Below are 15,517 nucleotides of genomic sequence, written 5' to 3' on the forward strand. Positions count from 1 at the left end.
TGGCCACCACCACGACCTGTGGCCAAGGCTCAAGATGACAGAAGCTACTTGTAATGCCACTGTCAAAGACCAGCATAGGGAAAGAGAATGTCCACTCCTGTGCACTCAACAGAGGTTTTGTCAGCAGAGCTGAGGTGGGCTGCATTGACTGGATCCCTGGCTTCAGAGACGGCAGCCTAGAAAGTTATCATGAGGGTTCCAACATTCCCATTCCAGTTCTGCCCTCCTGGCTCTTGGTCTTGGCTGGTACTGTCTCCCAGGCTATATAGACAAGCCGTGAATCAGATACAAAAAAAAAAAAAAAAAAAGCTGGTCTGGGTTTTAGCTTACTGGAAAATAAGGGTCACCATACCCATTATAATTCTGTTTAAATGCCAGATTGCTATGTGGAATGTTTTTGTGGATTACACTAAGGTTAACCGCATCTTAGCTAGCTAGAATTGCCTACATCAGTGGTATGCAAGTACAGCAACTTTATTGTACCTAGAAGTTCATCATGTCCTGGGGACAGCTCATCACTTAAGCTTATTTCCACAGTTGGCTGCACTTGGAACTGACAACAGAGAAATTTTAATGAGTTTGACAAGGAAAGGACACCAACACAGGATTTTTGGTTTTTCCCCACATAGGTTTTTAAAAATGTGATTTGGTTTCAGAACATTTCTTCACTGAGCCTACAGAAACAAACAAAACACTAGCAAGCCATCAGACTCTTCAATGAAAATGTATTTCACGTTAAACACAACATACACATCATGCAAATGAGGCATCACCATGGTCACAATGGTGCTGTGAGGTACAACAGATCACAACAAAACAGACATTTAGCAAAATAAAGCTGTAAGAAAGATGGTGAGGCATTTTTTGAAAGTCAGACCATGCTATCATTTTCTGTGTGCTTGTCATAAAAGGGATTTTCCCCTGATATGCATCAAGATCAATGGCACTGCATTACTGGAGGCATGTATTTTATTTAATATATACACATACACAAACATACACAGTTTCCATAACTAATAAAGTCTTAAACTGTAGCTGGTTTTAAAAGCACATGAACAAGATTACTATTGAGACTTCTTTTTATCTCCTGGTTGCAAACCTCAGTCAAAATTATGGATCTTTCCAAACGCTTTATCGTACAAGTCAAAAAAAAGTTTCAAAGAAGGTCATTTTAATTTGAAAGTCACATTTCACCACAAGAAATAAAATTAAGAAAACACATTATTATGTGTCTTGAAAATGTGCATGAAACACGTGGAGTATACATTCTAGTGTCATTTGTCCCCCGCTCAGATGTTTTTATGTTGAAGTCAAAGTGATATACTGGGTCCAGTTCAGGGCCCCCTTGTTCCAGAGCACTATCATTTTCACTTGTGCCTGCTTCATCAGAGTTGAGCAAACACAGGAGCAAACAAACAAGGGCCCCAAGATCCAAGAGAAAAGCAATAGCAACAACATGAAAACCAACCACCTGTGCATGAGACACACAATTCATTCAAACTTCCTTCGGTCCAAAAGCCACTCAATGGCTTGGAGATTTTTTAAGGTGCAACAATGACAAGATCCTTGCTAGACTGAGGTGCCCACGTCTATAAGAAAATGCATAAGTGAACAGAAATCATTCCGCAGTGCTTGTTTCCATAATCAACCAGACTTATTCTGTTAGGTCCCCAAGGAGTAATGTGGGGCAACACATTTTACAGGTGGCTAAGCTTAATATATTTAAAAAAAGCTTCTTGATAGTAACTTCCAACAAAGAAACCCCAGAGAAGGGGGAAAACCCTCTGGAATTTCTTCTAAACACAGACAAGGAGATAAGCAGCTCAAGTTCAGTATATATGTTTAAGTAGAGTCTGGGTTAATGTCTAGAATATTTATAGGAAAAGACATCTACATGTTTATGTACTCCAACTTTGGGAATAAGAACAGTTATAAGGTGAATTTCCAACACAGAATCACCTGGGCTATTCAGGGGATCACTATGATAATAAAGTAGTACAGGAAGTGCTTTATCAGCAGCTGAAGCTCATGAATAGAACTGTAACATGAAACTTTGCTAAAGCCCAACAAGGCCAATGTTTCAAGGTTTCTATCAAGAGTGGCCAGTGTTTGACATACTAACTAGGAATATACAGTTACATTTTGATCTAGTAATTTGGAATCCAGGGATTTAGGACAACAGAAGCTTCTTCAGAGGACCAGCAGCTTGGATTTGACTACCAGCAGCTTCATGGGTTCTCCAAACACCACCTGTGTCAATTCAAAAACAAAACCACGTGAAATCAATGAAGAGACCACATTGTACCTATTCTCTCTCACTAAAATGATCACACTCTCTGGGACTTTCTACCTTCTTGGTAATTATATTTTCCTTGGCTCATAAAGTATGTTTCAACTGAGGTGCTACAGCATTTTGGGTAGGACTATTCCATTAAGTGGCCAAATTCTCTTTGGGTGGGACTGTCCTAAAACCTGCAGGATGCTTAATGTCCCGAACTCTGCTTTCTAAATGGCAGTGCTGCCCCCCAGCCATTAGGACAACAAAAACCCCCCAACACATTTTAAGATTTCAGAAGACAACTTATTTAAGAAGCCAAATGCAGTCAAAACAAACAACTAACAAAACACATGCTTATATATGTTTATTTCTATCCCATTCTTTTTAAAGTTTTTCAGTTAACATACAGTGTACTGTTAGTTTCAGGTGTACAATATAGTGATTCAACACTTCCTTATATCACCCTGTGCTCATCAGCACGAGGGCCCTCTTTCATCCCCATCATCTGTCTCACCCATCCCCCCCACCCACCTCCCTTCTGGTAACCATCAGTTTGTTCTCTAGAGTTCAGAGTCTGTTTCGATAGCATGAAGGACATTAGGAGAAGGAAGGGAAAAATGAAGGAGGGGGGAATCGGAGGGGGAGACGAACCATGAGAGACTATGGACTCTGAGAAACAAACTGAGGGTTCTAGAGGGGAGGGGGGTGGGGGGATGGGTTAGCCTGGTGATGGGTATTGAAGGCACGTACTGAAGGGAGCACTGGGTGTTATACACAAACAATGAATCATAGAACACTGCATCAAAAACTAATGATGTAATGTATGGGGATTAACATAACATAATAAAAAATAGAGTCTGTTTCTTGGTTTGCCTCTTTTTTTTCCCCCTTTTGCTCATTTGTCATGTTTCTCAAATTCCACATATGAATGAAATCATATGGTATTTGTCTTTCTCTTGCTGGCTTATTTCACTTAGCATAATACTCTCTAGGGACATGGTTTATTCCAAAAATTACCTGCCATGCATTCCCTTTCATGTGTGAAAGGGCCACAACTTCTTTCCCAAGAGTCAAGAGAAGAGATGCACTATCTACAGCCGAAAGCTGAGCACAGGAAGATGTACACAAAATACAGTGACCTTGGTCGTGTGGCCTCCCCAACCTGTTTCCTCATTTGATTTTACTTAAGTAATTTCTGCACCCAACATGGGGCTCAAACTCCCTGAGATCAAGAGTCTTATGCTCCGGGCGCCTGGGTGGCTCAGTTGGTTAAGCGACTGCCTTCGGCTCAGGTCATGATCCTGGAGTCCCAGGATCGAGTCCCGCATCGGGCTCCCTGCTCGGCAGGGAGTCTGCTTCTCCCTCTGACCCTCCCCCCTCTCATGTGCTCTCTCTCTCATTCTCGCTCTCTCAAATAAATAAATCTTTAAAAAAATAAAAAAAGAGTCTCATGCTCCTCCGACTGACCCAGGCAGGTGCCCCAAAATAGACTTTAATATTCTTTTTAGTAGGCTCTATGCCCAACATGGGGCTTGAACTCACAACCCCATGATCAAGAGCTGCATGCTCTACTCACTGTGCCAGCCAGGAACCCCATGTTTCCTCATTTGAGAAACAGAAAGGTTGGACTATATCATATCAGGCATTGAAGTTGTGTTATAGGAGTGGAGCATAAGAGACATTTAACTCTAGGAAACAAACTGAGGGTTGCTGGAAGGGAGGTGGGTGGGGGACTGGGGTAACTGGGGGATGGGCATTAAGGAGGGCACGTGATGTAATGAGCACTGGGTGTTATATGCAAATGATGAATTACTGAACTCCACCTCTGAAACTAATGATATATATGTTAATTAGTTGAATTTAAATAAAATAAAAATTTTAAAAAAGAAAGTGAGAGTGTGCTGAGAATATAAAAATGTTTTGAAGAGGGGCGCCTGGGTGGCTCAGTCATTAAGCGTCTGCCTCCCTGCTCAACGGGAAGCCTGCTTCTCCCTCTCCCACTCCCCCTGCTTGTGTTCCTGCTGTCGCTCTCTCTCTATGTCAAATAAATAAATAAAATCTTTTTTTTTTTTAAAGATTTTATTTATTTATTTGACAGAGAGAGACACAGAGAGCAGGACCACAAGCAGGGGGAGTGGGAGAGGGAGAAACAGGCTTCCCGTGGAGCAGGGAGCCTGATGTGGGGCTCGATCCCAGGACCCTGGGATCATGACCTGAGCCGAAGGCAGACGCTTAACGACTGAGCCACCCAGGCGCCCCAATAAAATCTTTTAAAAAAATGTTTTGAAGGGTCTAAAGTGGGAGGACAATTGGAATTAAGTTATGAAAGGATTTGATGATAGATTCTAATTATGTTTTCATCATCAAAAACAAATAAGGCCCAAACTGAAGTAAATCCAATGTGAGGTATGTATAACTAAGTCACACAAATGCAGAGTGTTTATAACCCATTTTGGCGATAAAAAAGGCCAAAGGCGGGGAACAAAAGCTTTGGGACACAAACTTCAGTTCTCCATTCCTCCACTCCCTCAGGTGTGATCCAAGAATAAATGTTTGCTTTAAAAGATGGGTCAATAGAACAGCAAATCATTTGGCCCAATGCTCATCACTATATATAAATGACTGTAGATAGAACGTGGAATGTCACTGAGTAAAACTAGGGGAGACATTCATTTTATTAATACCACCCTGTGGGGCGCCTGGGTGGCTCAGTCGGTTAAGCATCTGTCTTCGGCTCAGGTCATGATCCCAGGGTCCTGGGATCGAGCCCCACATCAGGCTCCTTGCTCAGCAGGGAGCCTGCTTCTTTCCTGCCTGCTGCTTCCCCTGCTTGTGCTTGCTCTCTCCCTCTCTCCCCTTCTCTCTGTCAAATAAATAAAAAATCTAAAACAAAACAAAACAAAACCCACCTTGCACCACTATTACAGCATTCTCTCTTTGCCTCTAAAAATGGTGCTACTGCAGACAGATGGCTGGTCAAACTTTAAGCAGTGCTTCTCAACACACACACCCATCCACAAACCCCAAACAGCAGGGGGCGGGCACGGTGGAGTGTGGCAGTGAAGGCTCTCATACAAAGGATTTACTTGAAATCCATCTCGATTACTGTGTATGTGTTGCAGGTTTTCCCCCCATCTGAAAGAACCTTCCTATGAAACCTTCTGTAATGGCATAAGGTGAAGAAGCAATTACCACTAACTTACATGAAAAAATTTTTGAGCATTTCCAGGCTCAAAAATAACCTCTTAGGCTTTTCTGACACTTTAGGACACATCTTGCCAATGGATGTGCCAAATAAATGGAGATAAAGCACAGATGCTCACAGACAGTGCAAAGCTATGGCAGCTGAATTGAGTGCAGTTCTCAGGAAGGAGCTTGGCAGAGCTACTCTCACTACTCTCAAGCTTCTGTAACAGCTGGCTCCAAGATGAACACTGAATACTATTTTCACATTTAGTCTTTTTTTTTTTGTAAGAGTGAAACCCTCTTTGGATTACTTTCAGTTAATATAAACAGATACTAATGTAGGTCTTTTGTAAACTACATTTGGCCTAGTGCAGAACTTTTGAAAAACGTGTGACACCCGTATTCATGTTCACGTTTGTACTTTTCAAATAAAACTGACCATCCAAGAGACTGAGTGATGTTTATCCCACCTTCACAAACCCCAGTTGGAGAGGTATAAATTTAGACTATAATCAAAAGACTGTACTATACCTTTCATTAAAGAGATGTATTTGTCAACAGAAGGTGTTCAGAGTATTTTCTTGGCCAGGACTGTTAAATCCTTCAATCAGGTTTTTGTTACAATCATCCAGGCTGAGATTTTCACTGGATCGCTTAGGGTACATGGGGGGGCCGGTGAAATCTAAGAGATCTTGAAGTGCTCGGGCATTACCAGTTCCATTTTGGTCCAGAGACACCCCAGGAATCATTTCACTTACTGGTGAAAATTCTGGGATGGAGATAAGCTCTTCCTTTGAAACAGGACTGGAATGTGGGGAGGGGAAGGGAAGGAGAGAGGTAGAGAGAGAGAAAGAGGCAAAAATTAATTCTATTTGCAATATTTGGTTATATTACTCTTCTAGAGAAGATGCATTTAAAGCCAGAGCTGGTGTGAAACATACTACACAAAATACAAGTTAGTTCAACTCTGAGACACTGATAGACACAAGGCCCCCATGGAGGAGAACAAGGGAAGTGGACTGAGCAGGGCTGTGAAGGCCAAGTTCACACTGTCCACAGGAAGAAAGAAAATAAAAACCAAAGGCACCAGCAGTGCAGAGAAGCCAACCACTTCCAAAACCTTCAAAATGGGAAAACCAAATAGAAAGCAAATGCTAGAAGTTAAAACTGAGCTGAGGAAGGGCCCTAGTCAGCACTGGGGCTCCTGGTGCCACTTTTCTTTTGCAGTGCCACTTTGGACGAGCTGCTTTTTCTCCCCTGGCTTCAGTTTCTTCTGCTGTACAATGGGGTGAATAATCATTTCTCCCTACCAGGGCTCCTCTGAGCGTGATGTGATCATACCTAGGAAGTCTGTGTAGAGCCACCTGCAGTAAGTGTTCAGTTTAGATGGGAGCCATTTTTTTTTTTTTTTAAAGATTTTACTTATTTATTTGACAGAGAGAGACACAGCGAGAGAGGGAACACAAGCAGGGGGAGTGGGAGAGGGAGAAGCAGGCTTCCCGTGGCTGTCCGTAGAATTTGCTCTACTGGTGACGGGGTGCTGAACCCTGGGTTTTTACATATCTGGCTCAAGGCCAGGATGCACAAGCTGGGATATTTACAATCACTGTGCCCTAGGAAATACCCTCCTCCCCAGACGAAGCTGAGAATTCACAGCCAAGGAGAGAAGGGTAAGCTCTGGCCAGCTGGAGCTCTGACAGAACTTTTGCAAAACACTGTCACTGCCTCCAGACTCAGACTGCTGCCCCCACTCAACTGCCCTGCCCAAGGCTCTCTCTTTCCAGTGTTTCTGCCCCAACCACATGCTGAGTTCTCCTTTTGATTGGGATTAATTTGCCAGGTGATATCATCTACAAACACACTAGTTTAAGAATTCCTTAAGATTTTAGCACCTGAGAGCAAATTAGATTCCTTATCAAGTCCCCAATGACAAGTTTATTTAACATAAGACACTGGATACAGTGAGTCCTGTTGGTGTTCCACTCAGATCCCCTTTGGCTATAGGTGCAGCCATCTTCCAGCTGCAGAGAGAGCAGGCTGCTAATAGCTCATAGCTGCCACCCTTTCTCTGAACAACTGCCTTTGGCTGACAGGAGCCCTATGCCCACAGTAGTTAAACCTGCATCCCCCACCTTGGGTGACCACCCTCAATGACTGATGGATACAGTGGCACAAAGGCTGCCTCCCTTAATCTGACCACTCTCTGGTAGAAATTCATCCTCCAGAGCTCCCATAGGATCAGCTGAAATAATCCTTGCTTAGTGACTTCCCCTGCCCCATCCTGCTTCCCATCCTCCACTTGCTCCAGAGAACTCTTTCCCTATAAATCCCATGCCTTAGAATACCTATCCCAGGTTCTACTTCTTTTTTTAATATTTATTTATTTGAGAGAGAGAGAGCACGTGCACATGGCACACGCACATACACACACACGCACGTATGCATGCACAAGTCGTGGAGAGGCAGAGGGCGAGAATCTTCAAGCAGACTCCCTGCTGAGCACAGAGCCGGACATGGGGCTCAATTCCATGACCCATGAGATCATGAACTGAGCCGAAACCAAGAGTTGGACGCTCAACCCACTGAGCCACCCAGGCACCCCTCCCAGGCTCTACTTCTAAGGAACCGACCTAAGACACTAATAAACCACTGATAGCTTTCCAATGCCAATGGAACCTACTTTAGTTGATTCAGGTGTATAAAAGATGAAAAAAATCAATGAAGAGGCAGTGGAGGTGTCTGAAGAAGAGATGAGGCTCATATGCAAAATAAATCAACTTACCTCACATCCATAGACTGAACCTCTTCAGTTGAATCATCCAGACTGTTTGATTTCCCATCAAGGGTGTCCAGATGAACAAGTCCCCCAACTGGTTTAAGCCCATTAGAGAAAATGTCTCGAGGAAAAGTTTCTGGGGCAGTACGCCCCATACCATTAACTTCCTGGCAAGTGTTTAATCCATTTATTTCTGATTGAGAAGACAAAATCATTCTGTTAACCATAAAATATCCAGAACAATGAAATAACAGAGGAAATATATATTGAGGCAATTAATTTAATCCTCTGCTTTACCAACAGTGCAACATCTTTTGCAAAAAACAAAAAAACAAAAAAACCCCCACAAAACCCATGTCATCACCTTCACACAGGGAAAAGAAGACTAATGACATCATCAGTGTCTGTGCAGGGCTCCTGACCCACCCAGGAGGCTTGGGGTCTTATACTGTGCAGGTCCCCAGGCTCTGTATAGCGTTTTCTTGAGCCCCAAGGCAAAGGAGAGATGTAGAGTGCCTCTGAGATGGACACGCCCTTCTGACTTTGGTTGCCATGATATATTCACATCTAAGGAGTTTTAAATATACTCGAGAGAGAAGAGCTGGACTGCCTGGAAGTCTGGAAGATAGGAGAAACCACTGTAGAATAGCAGAGTCAGTTCTGAATTGAACCTGACCAGCTGTCTCCCTAGAAAGTAGCATGGGCCAGGAGGTGGCCAGCTTTCTGTGCTGGGACTCTTAGAGTACCACTTTCTGAATGGAGCTGACAGACATGTGGTAGAGATGGGAGACTCCACCAGAAGGGAAAACACACAGTCCCCTTCCAGCAGTAATGCTCTTAAGACCCACGGGTGTTTGTCCCCTGCAGGAAGTGTTATGAGCCTGTACCTGCTGAAAGGAAGAACCCGAGAACCAGTTCTCACACTCACCTATTTTGTTCAGGACAGCTGGTTTTGTCTCTTTTTCTACACACACAGCAGACTGAAGCTCCACCTTTGGGTCTTCTTTCTGAAAACAAATACAGGGAAAGATGACTTTACACAGAAAGACAAGTGCTTCTGAAAAGCATCAAAGGATATTTGGAACTGTGCTGAGCCATCTGCCTGTTCCATGGTAATTCTTGGAATCTTTTGAGTTTATTACAAATCAGCTGTGTTTCCCTTATTAATATGTCACCATTTTCTGTTTTTTTTTTTTAAAGATTTTATTTATTTATTTGACAGAGAGAGACACGGAGAGAGAGGGAACACAAGCAGGGGGAGTGGGAGAGGGAGAAGCAGACTTCCCTGGAGCAGGGAGCCCGATGCGGGGCTTGATACCAGGACCCTGGGACCATGACCCGAGCCGAAGGCAGACGCTTAATGACTGAGCCACCCAGGCGCCCCACCATTTTCTGTTTTATTCAGGGACTACTGTGCCTCTCTCTGCATCCCTACCCCTACTTCTCGGAGGAAATTTTTCATTATCACCCTGTCTCTGAAACTCCTCTTAGACTTCTCTTCCCTTCCAGGTACGTACAGCCTCCTTAATCTAGTCAGGAACAAAGTAGGAAGAATTCAGTTTTTCTGGCTGTTCCTCTCCAAGACCTACAATTCCATTGAATATACTGTGCCATTCTTTTCTCCTCAGTCCATAAACTGCTAAAATGACACTCTGAACACCTACCTTCACTTCTAGAGACACATCACTCTTCCTTGTTCTCTTCATGATTTCATCAATTCTCTGGAAACCAAAAAGAATCAGGTAAGAGGACTATAATACCAAATACATATAAAAGCAGCTGGGTCTATATGCAAATTCATATGTCAGAAAACTTATAAAAGAGAAGCATTAGCAGAGGATAATGAGTACAGAAAGGTTTTCCATTGGTTTTGCAGATATACACCTCTGCCCTATGAACAAGGTCAAATGCTTGAGAAGTGAACTAGTATCTAGAATCAACAGTTTAGATCCCATCTTTTTCCTTCCTCTCTGTAGGTTACCTAAAAATCAACAAATCACCACTTGCCATTCTAGAGGACCACCCTAGAGGAAGTGAAGCTGAGGTGCAGGTCAGGAGGGGAGGCCAGAGATTGGTCTCCTAGCTCTCAGGCCTAAAGTAGTACAAAGCCTGGGCTGGATCTAGGACACCTCGGGAATGGAACTTTATCATCAGCCTCCTTAAACCCAACTTTATCCCTAATCACGTTAAATGTAAATGGACGAAACACTCCAATGAAAAGACAAAGACTGTGAAATTGGATTAAAATAACAAGCCCTAACTATATGCTGTTTACAAGAGACATACTTATATGGACACACATAGGTTCAAACTAAAAGGATGGAAAAATATTTACCATGTAGACACTAACCATAAAAAGTCTGACAAAGTGGACTTTAAGACAATTATTACTGGAGATAAACATATATTAGTGATAAAGGGGTCAATTCAACATGAAAATTTAATAATCTGAAATATGTATTCACCTAACAGCAGAGCTTCAAAAACATAAAACAAAAGAAATGGATAAATCCATAATCACAAATAGAGCTTTTAACACTCTTCTCTCAGTTACTAATAGAACAAGATGACAGAAAACCAATGGAGATACAGAAGATTTGAACAGCACTACCAACAAACTTGACCTAATTAGATAATTTTAAGATCACTCTACCCAAAAACTACAGAACAGAACTAGATTCATTTCCTGTTCTTGCCTCACCTTAACTCCTCCTGATCCTTAGCTCTTACCTTCTTCCTCTCCAGTCGCTCCTGCTCAATCTGCAGCATAATCTGTTCTCTTTCTAGACGCATCTGTTTAGCTGCCTCCTGGGCCTTTGCTTCTGCGGCTTCCTTCTGACAGAGACAGGAAAACCAAGGCACAGACTTTACTAAGCTGAGAAAACAGTGTAGTGGGATTCCTTGGGATATGCACATGTCCTTCCACTTTATCATCTACCTCAAAGTGGATTTTGTTTCAATATTCAGTGTGGATTTACACAGCCTGCTCTATGACACAGCAGACATGGCCAGGCCTCACCCATATACCCTCAGTCCACCATGCAAATTACCTGCAGATCGTTCCCATACTGCCTGCCAAAATCTTTCTGTGCCTGAGGGCAGTTTCTAGCCATGTGCATCTGGCCAAGAGTTTCAGAAACTTTTGTTTTTTTCTTTTCAAGATTTTATGTATTTATTAGAGAGAGCATGCATGCACAAATGCAAGTGGCGGGGTGGGGGGGGCAAAGGGGGAGGGAGACAAAAAGGTAAAGAATCCCAAGCAGACTCCACACTGAGCATGGAGACTGATGTGGGGCTCGATCCCATGAGCACAAGACCACAACTGGAGCCGGAATCAAGAGTTGGATGCCCAAACAAATGAGCCACCCAGGCACCCCAGGAGTTTCAGAAACTTAATTCCCCAAGTAATGACCTACAACCATGATAGGCAGGAGTTCACAGATAAATAATCCAGTTTCCTCACCCCTCAGAGGGACAATTCTAAGGCATACTGCACAGTCTCTTAGAGAATCCAAAGGGACTAACTCCCAGTGGTCCACAATAAGCTACTAATCATAATCAGTTCACTTATATGGGATTTCCTCTCACTTCCCTACCAGCTTCCTGGGATCTTATCCCAAATAAACTATCGGCACCCAAATTCTCATCCTAGGGTCTACATGTTGGGGAATGTGAACTGACATACTGCAAACACTATAAACTTCACTTTTATTGCCCAAAGTAACTCATACTTAATAACCAGCCCAGTTAAAGAAAAAGCTTCAAGTAAATATTATGAGTCATTCAAATTTAATTCATTTTACCTAATATTAACTAAAGCCCATAAAGAGAGTCCATATGAAGACTCATACAGTACCTGCTTTTCAATCATGACTTTTTCTTGCTTTTCTTTTTCTTGCTTTTCTTTTTCTTGTTTTTCCTTTTCTTGCTCTTCTTTTAATAACAGCTCCTCCTTGGCCTTTCTCTTAGCTTCCTCTTCTGCCTTTCTTTTTTCTTCCTCTTCCTGCCGCTTCTTTTTCTCTTCCTGCTTACGGGCTTCCTCTTCTAGGCGAAGTCTTTCCTCCTCTGCCTTTCTTTTCAATTCCTCTCTCTCCAGCCTTTTGAGAACATAACTGTTATTAGGAGATGATGACATTCTCAAAAGGCAAAGTGCCAAAGAACTGTGTGTTGACAGGGAGCGTAAGGTACAACACAGTCACAGATATGTGCACTTGAATTAGTATCCACTCAAGAAAATGACTCATCCTTCCCAGAAAGCCACTTCAGTCTATACATTTACCAAGATTCTGTTAAGACAAAGAGTAATGATGTACTGACTTGTGAACATACCGTAATGAAGACACAAATGTTCCCTAGTCAACCTACAAATGACCACAGCCCCATCATTCTTACTTAATGACAATTCTTTTAAAAACTAAGTGAAATAAATATTTAAAACTAATTGGAGCTGAAACCCCCCCCCCCAAGTGTCTCGATGGCTACAACAGTGCCAGTCAGCAATTTAAGAGCAGAGACTATGAGCTCAAAAAGTTCACTTTGGGTTCCAATTGCTACGTGACTTCTGAAGCAGCAAGTGGAAGAAAATGCTCAACAGAACCCTTATATTTAATATAGAAATTAAAACATCTATTTCTCATTTGTTTTACCAATCTTTAAAAATCTCTTTTAGCTTTGGGTGCCTGGGTGGCTCAGTCAGTTAAGCATCCGACTCGTGATTTCAGCCCAGGTCATGATCTCAGGATTGTGAGATTGAGCCCCACACTAAGCGGGGAGTCTGCTCACAATTCTCTCTCACCCTCTCCCTCCGCCCCTCTCCCCATTCATGCTCTCTAAAATAAGTAAATAAATCTTTAAAAAAAAAATGAAGCGTTAAAAAATCTCTTTTATCTTTTATTCTTTGCTATATGAAAATTAAATGACATTTAGAAAATTTTCACCCACAGATGAATGGTTGATAATAGAATGATAAAGAGCTCTAAGCAGTGAGGGAAAACCCTATAAAGTCTAACTGCTTGTTTTTACATTTCTAACATTCTTCCCGTTCACAAGTGTGTCACTTTCCTAATCCATAAAAAAATGTAAGTAATCGTACTCATCTTACAGTACGTTACTGAACGGCAACGTGACATACGGGCAAGACTGCACCTGAGGCACCTGGGTGGCTCAGTTCATGATCCCAGGGTCCTGGGATCGAGCCCTGCGTCAGGCTCCCTCCCTGCTCTGCGGAAAATCTGCTTCTCCCTCTGCCCCTCCCCAGGCTCGTGGTCTCTCTCTCTCAAATAAATAAATAAATTGTTAAAAAAAAAAAAAAAAGATTCTCTCTCTCCCTCCCCCTCTGCCCCAGATCAGGACTTAAAAAGAATATCCTCCTATCTTGCAGGAACTGTGGAGGCGATTAGCCTATGTATCACCAAAGAAATATTTTAAAAGATAAAGAAATACTGAAAGACATTAGCCCAATACTAATAGTGCACAATATATTCTACATTAGCAAAAGTTGTAGTGCCTAAAAGCAGTGCTGGAACAACTAAAATTATTAACAAACATTCTGGACAACTCTGGAGAAGAGCATTACAGGGCCTAATCAGAAAGAAACTCCAGTTCTTAGATTCCTCAATGAAAGACCAAGTATGTCTAACACAAGAGTATCAAAATGGGTGTGTCAACAACAAAACTTATCCAAAGATTAATTCAGAGCACTGTTTTAGTTCTTATCCCTCATTTGATGAGACGGTTTGACTGTCCCCAAGAAGTTAATACACAAACAGTACACTGTATATGAATTAATGCACAAGCTACTTCATCTTTATCTTAATCTTCAGGATCTGAAAAGCCATTCTGTTTCTTCTGTTTTACCATGAGGACTTCAGAGGTGCCCAATGCATGCATGCACACGCACGTGTGCGCGCGCACACACACACACACACACACAGAGTAAGTGACACATCCTCTTGGCCCCTAAGTCTCCCTAATCCTCACCATCATGTATAACACACATTCCTCCCCACAGGCGCATTAGCCCTTGCTTGTCCCTCCTGTTACAGACAAAATACCCTCCATTAACCATAGTGTGCTTCTCCCAAAGTAGGTGAAAACTAGGTTCTTATGTGAAGCTGAGTCCCTCAGTATCCTCTGCAAGGACAAACATTCTTTCTCTACCTGCTTAAGAAACCAGAGAACATGGATTTCGTCATTTCTCCAATGTCCTGCTGCTGCAGGCTGCCCCACCCCCTTGCCCTTGCCATCTTCACCAAGTTCCCTCTGGAGTTCACAAGACATGTGCAGTTCTATCACTCCTCTGTCTTAATTCCTGTCATCTACTCCAAACCTATCCCTCTTCCTTACCAGGTAGAAAGTACCAAAAAACTATGCACCATGGTCATCATTCAGGATTTAGCATATGCATCCCTTATCCCTGTCAATAGCCACAGGTGAGGGTCTTTGTGTAATGACCCCCATCTCTCATCCTCCAGCTCATGGCCCCTCTTGAACTTGCATCACATCCCTGACACATGCTTAGCCTTGAACTACTAAATCTGTGAACAAGGTGTGGGTTTCACGATTCTCTCTCCCTTGTGTGTTTAAAAGTTTTCATTAAAAAAAAAAAAAAAAAAAAAGCTTAATCTTCAACATCCTGAACTTGCACTTCTTTGATCTGTTCTCACCCCATCCTTCAGCACCTTCTCTCCTAACCTGCTCTGGACATGGTGAATTTGAGATGCATATGGGACACACTCAGATGAAAGCATAAGGCAGCTGGGATATGGCCTCTAGGTTCTAGACCAGTGCTATCCAAGAGAACTTTCTGTGATGAGGGAAATGTTCTAGAGATTTGTGCTATCCAATATGGTAGCTGCTAGCCATGTAGCTATTGACCACTAGAAATGCAGGAACTGAATTTTACTTAATTTTAGTGCATTTGCATTTTGGTAGCTGCATGGGAATAGAGGCTATGGTAGTGGACAGCACAGCCCTAGCAAGAGACTGGGCCACAGGCACAGAGTCAGAGGTCACCAGTGTGCATGTGTTATTTACTGCCTCCCTTGTACCAGGAAGTACTGAAGGTTTTCAAAACAAGAAATTAGCTTCAGAAACAGATGGTAAATGAGGCAAAGGGAAAATGAGGATAGAAGGGGAGATGGGAGCAGAGTTGCTTTAGCACATCAAATGCTCAACATGAAACCGTTGTGTGAAATGTGGGCCCCAAATCTTTTGAAGCCAGAGGAAAATTGCCGAACAGGAGGGAGCACCACTGCTCACGGAGGGCTTGTCAGGTG

At 42.6% G+C, this 15,517-nt stretch overlaps 1 protein-coding gene across 1 annotated transcript in view; it reads right to left on the reverse strand.

The window, feature by feature from the left end:
* Window positions 1-718: 718 nt before the first annotated feature.
* MAP7D2 (MAP7 domain containing 2) overlaps window positions 719-15,517 on the reverse strand; it is a 57,776-nt gene continuing 42,977 nt past the window's right edge. Inside the window, exons 10-16 of the mRNA XM_064573860.1 lie at window positions 12,097-12,337; window positions 10,971-11,075; window positions 9,905-9,961; window positions 9,169-9,247; window positions 8,247-8,433; window positions 5,996-6,268; window positions 719-2,250 (exon numbers count right to left, since the gene is read on the reverse strand). Of these exons, the coding sequence (XP_064429930.1) occupies window positions 6,019-6,268; window positions 8,247-8,433; window positions 9,169-9,247; window positions 9,905-9,961; window positions 10,971-11,075; window positions 12,097-12,337 (919 nt within the window). The 3' untranslated portion in view covers window positions 719-2,250; window positions 5,996-6,018. The remainder of the gene's footprint in view (window positions 2,251-5,995; window positions 6,269-8,246; window positions 8,434-9,168; window positions 9,248-9,904; window positions 9,962-10,970; window positions 11,076-12,096; window positions 12,338-15,517) is intronic.

Source organism: Mirounga angustirostris, unplaced genomic scaffold (assembly GCF_029215605.1).
Source record: "Mirounga angustirostris isolate CCGP_5_RB_7025 unplaced genomic scaffold, mMirAng1.0.hap1 SCAF_11, whole genome shotgun sequence".
In the NCBI taxonomy this organism is placed as follows: Eukaryota; Metazoa; Chordata; class Mammalia; order Carnivora; family Phocidae; genus Mirounga; species Mirounga angustirostris.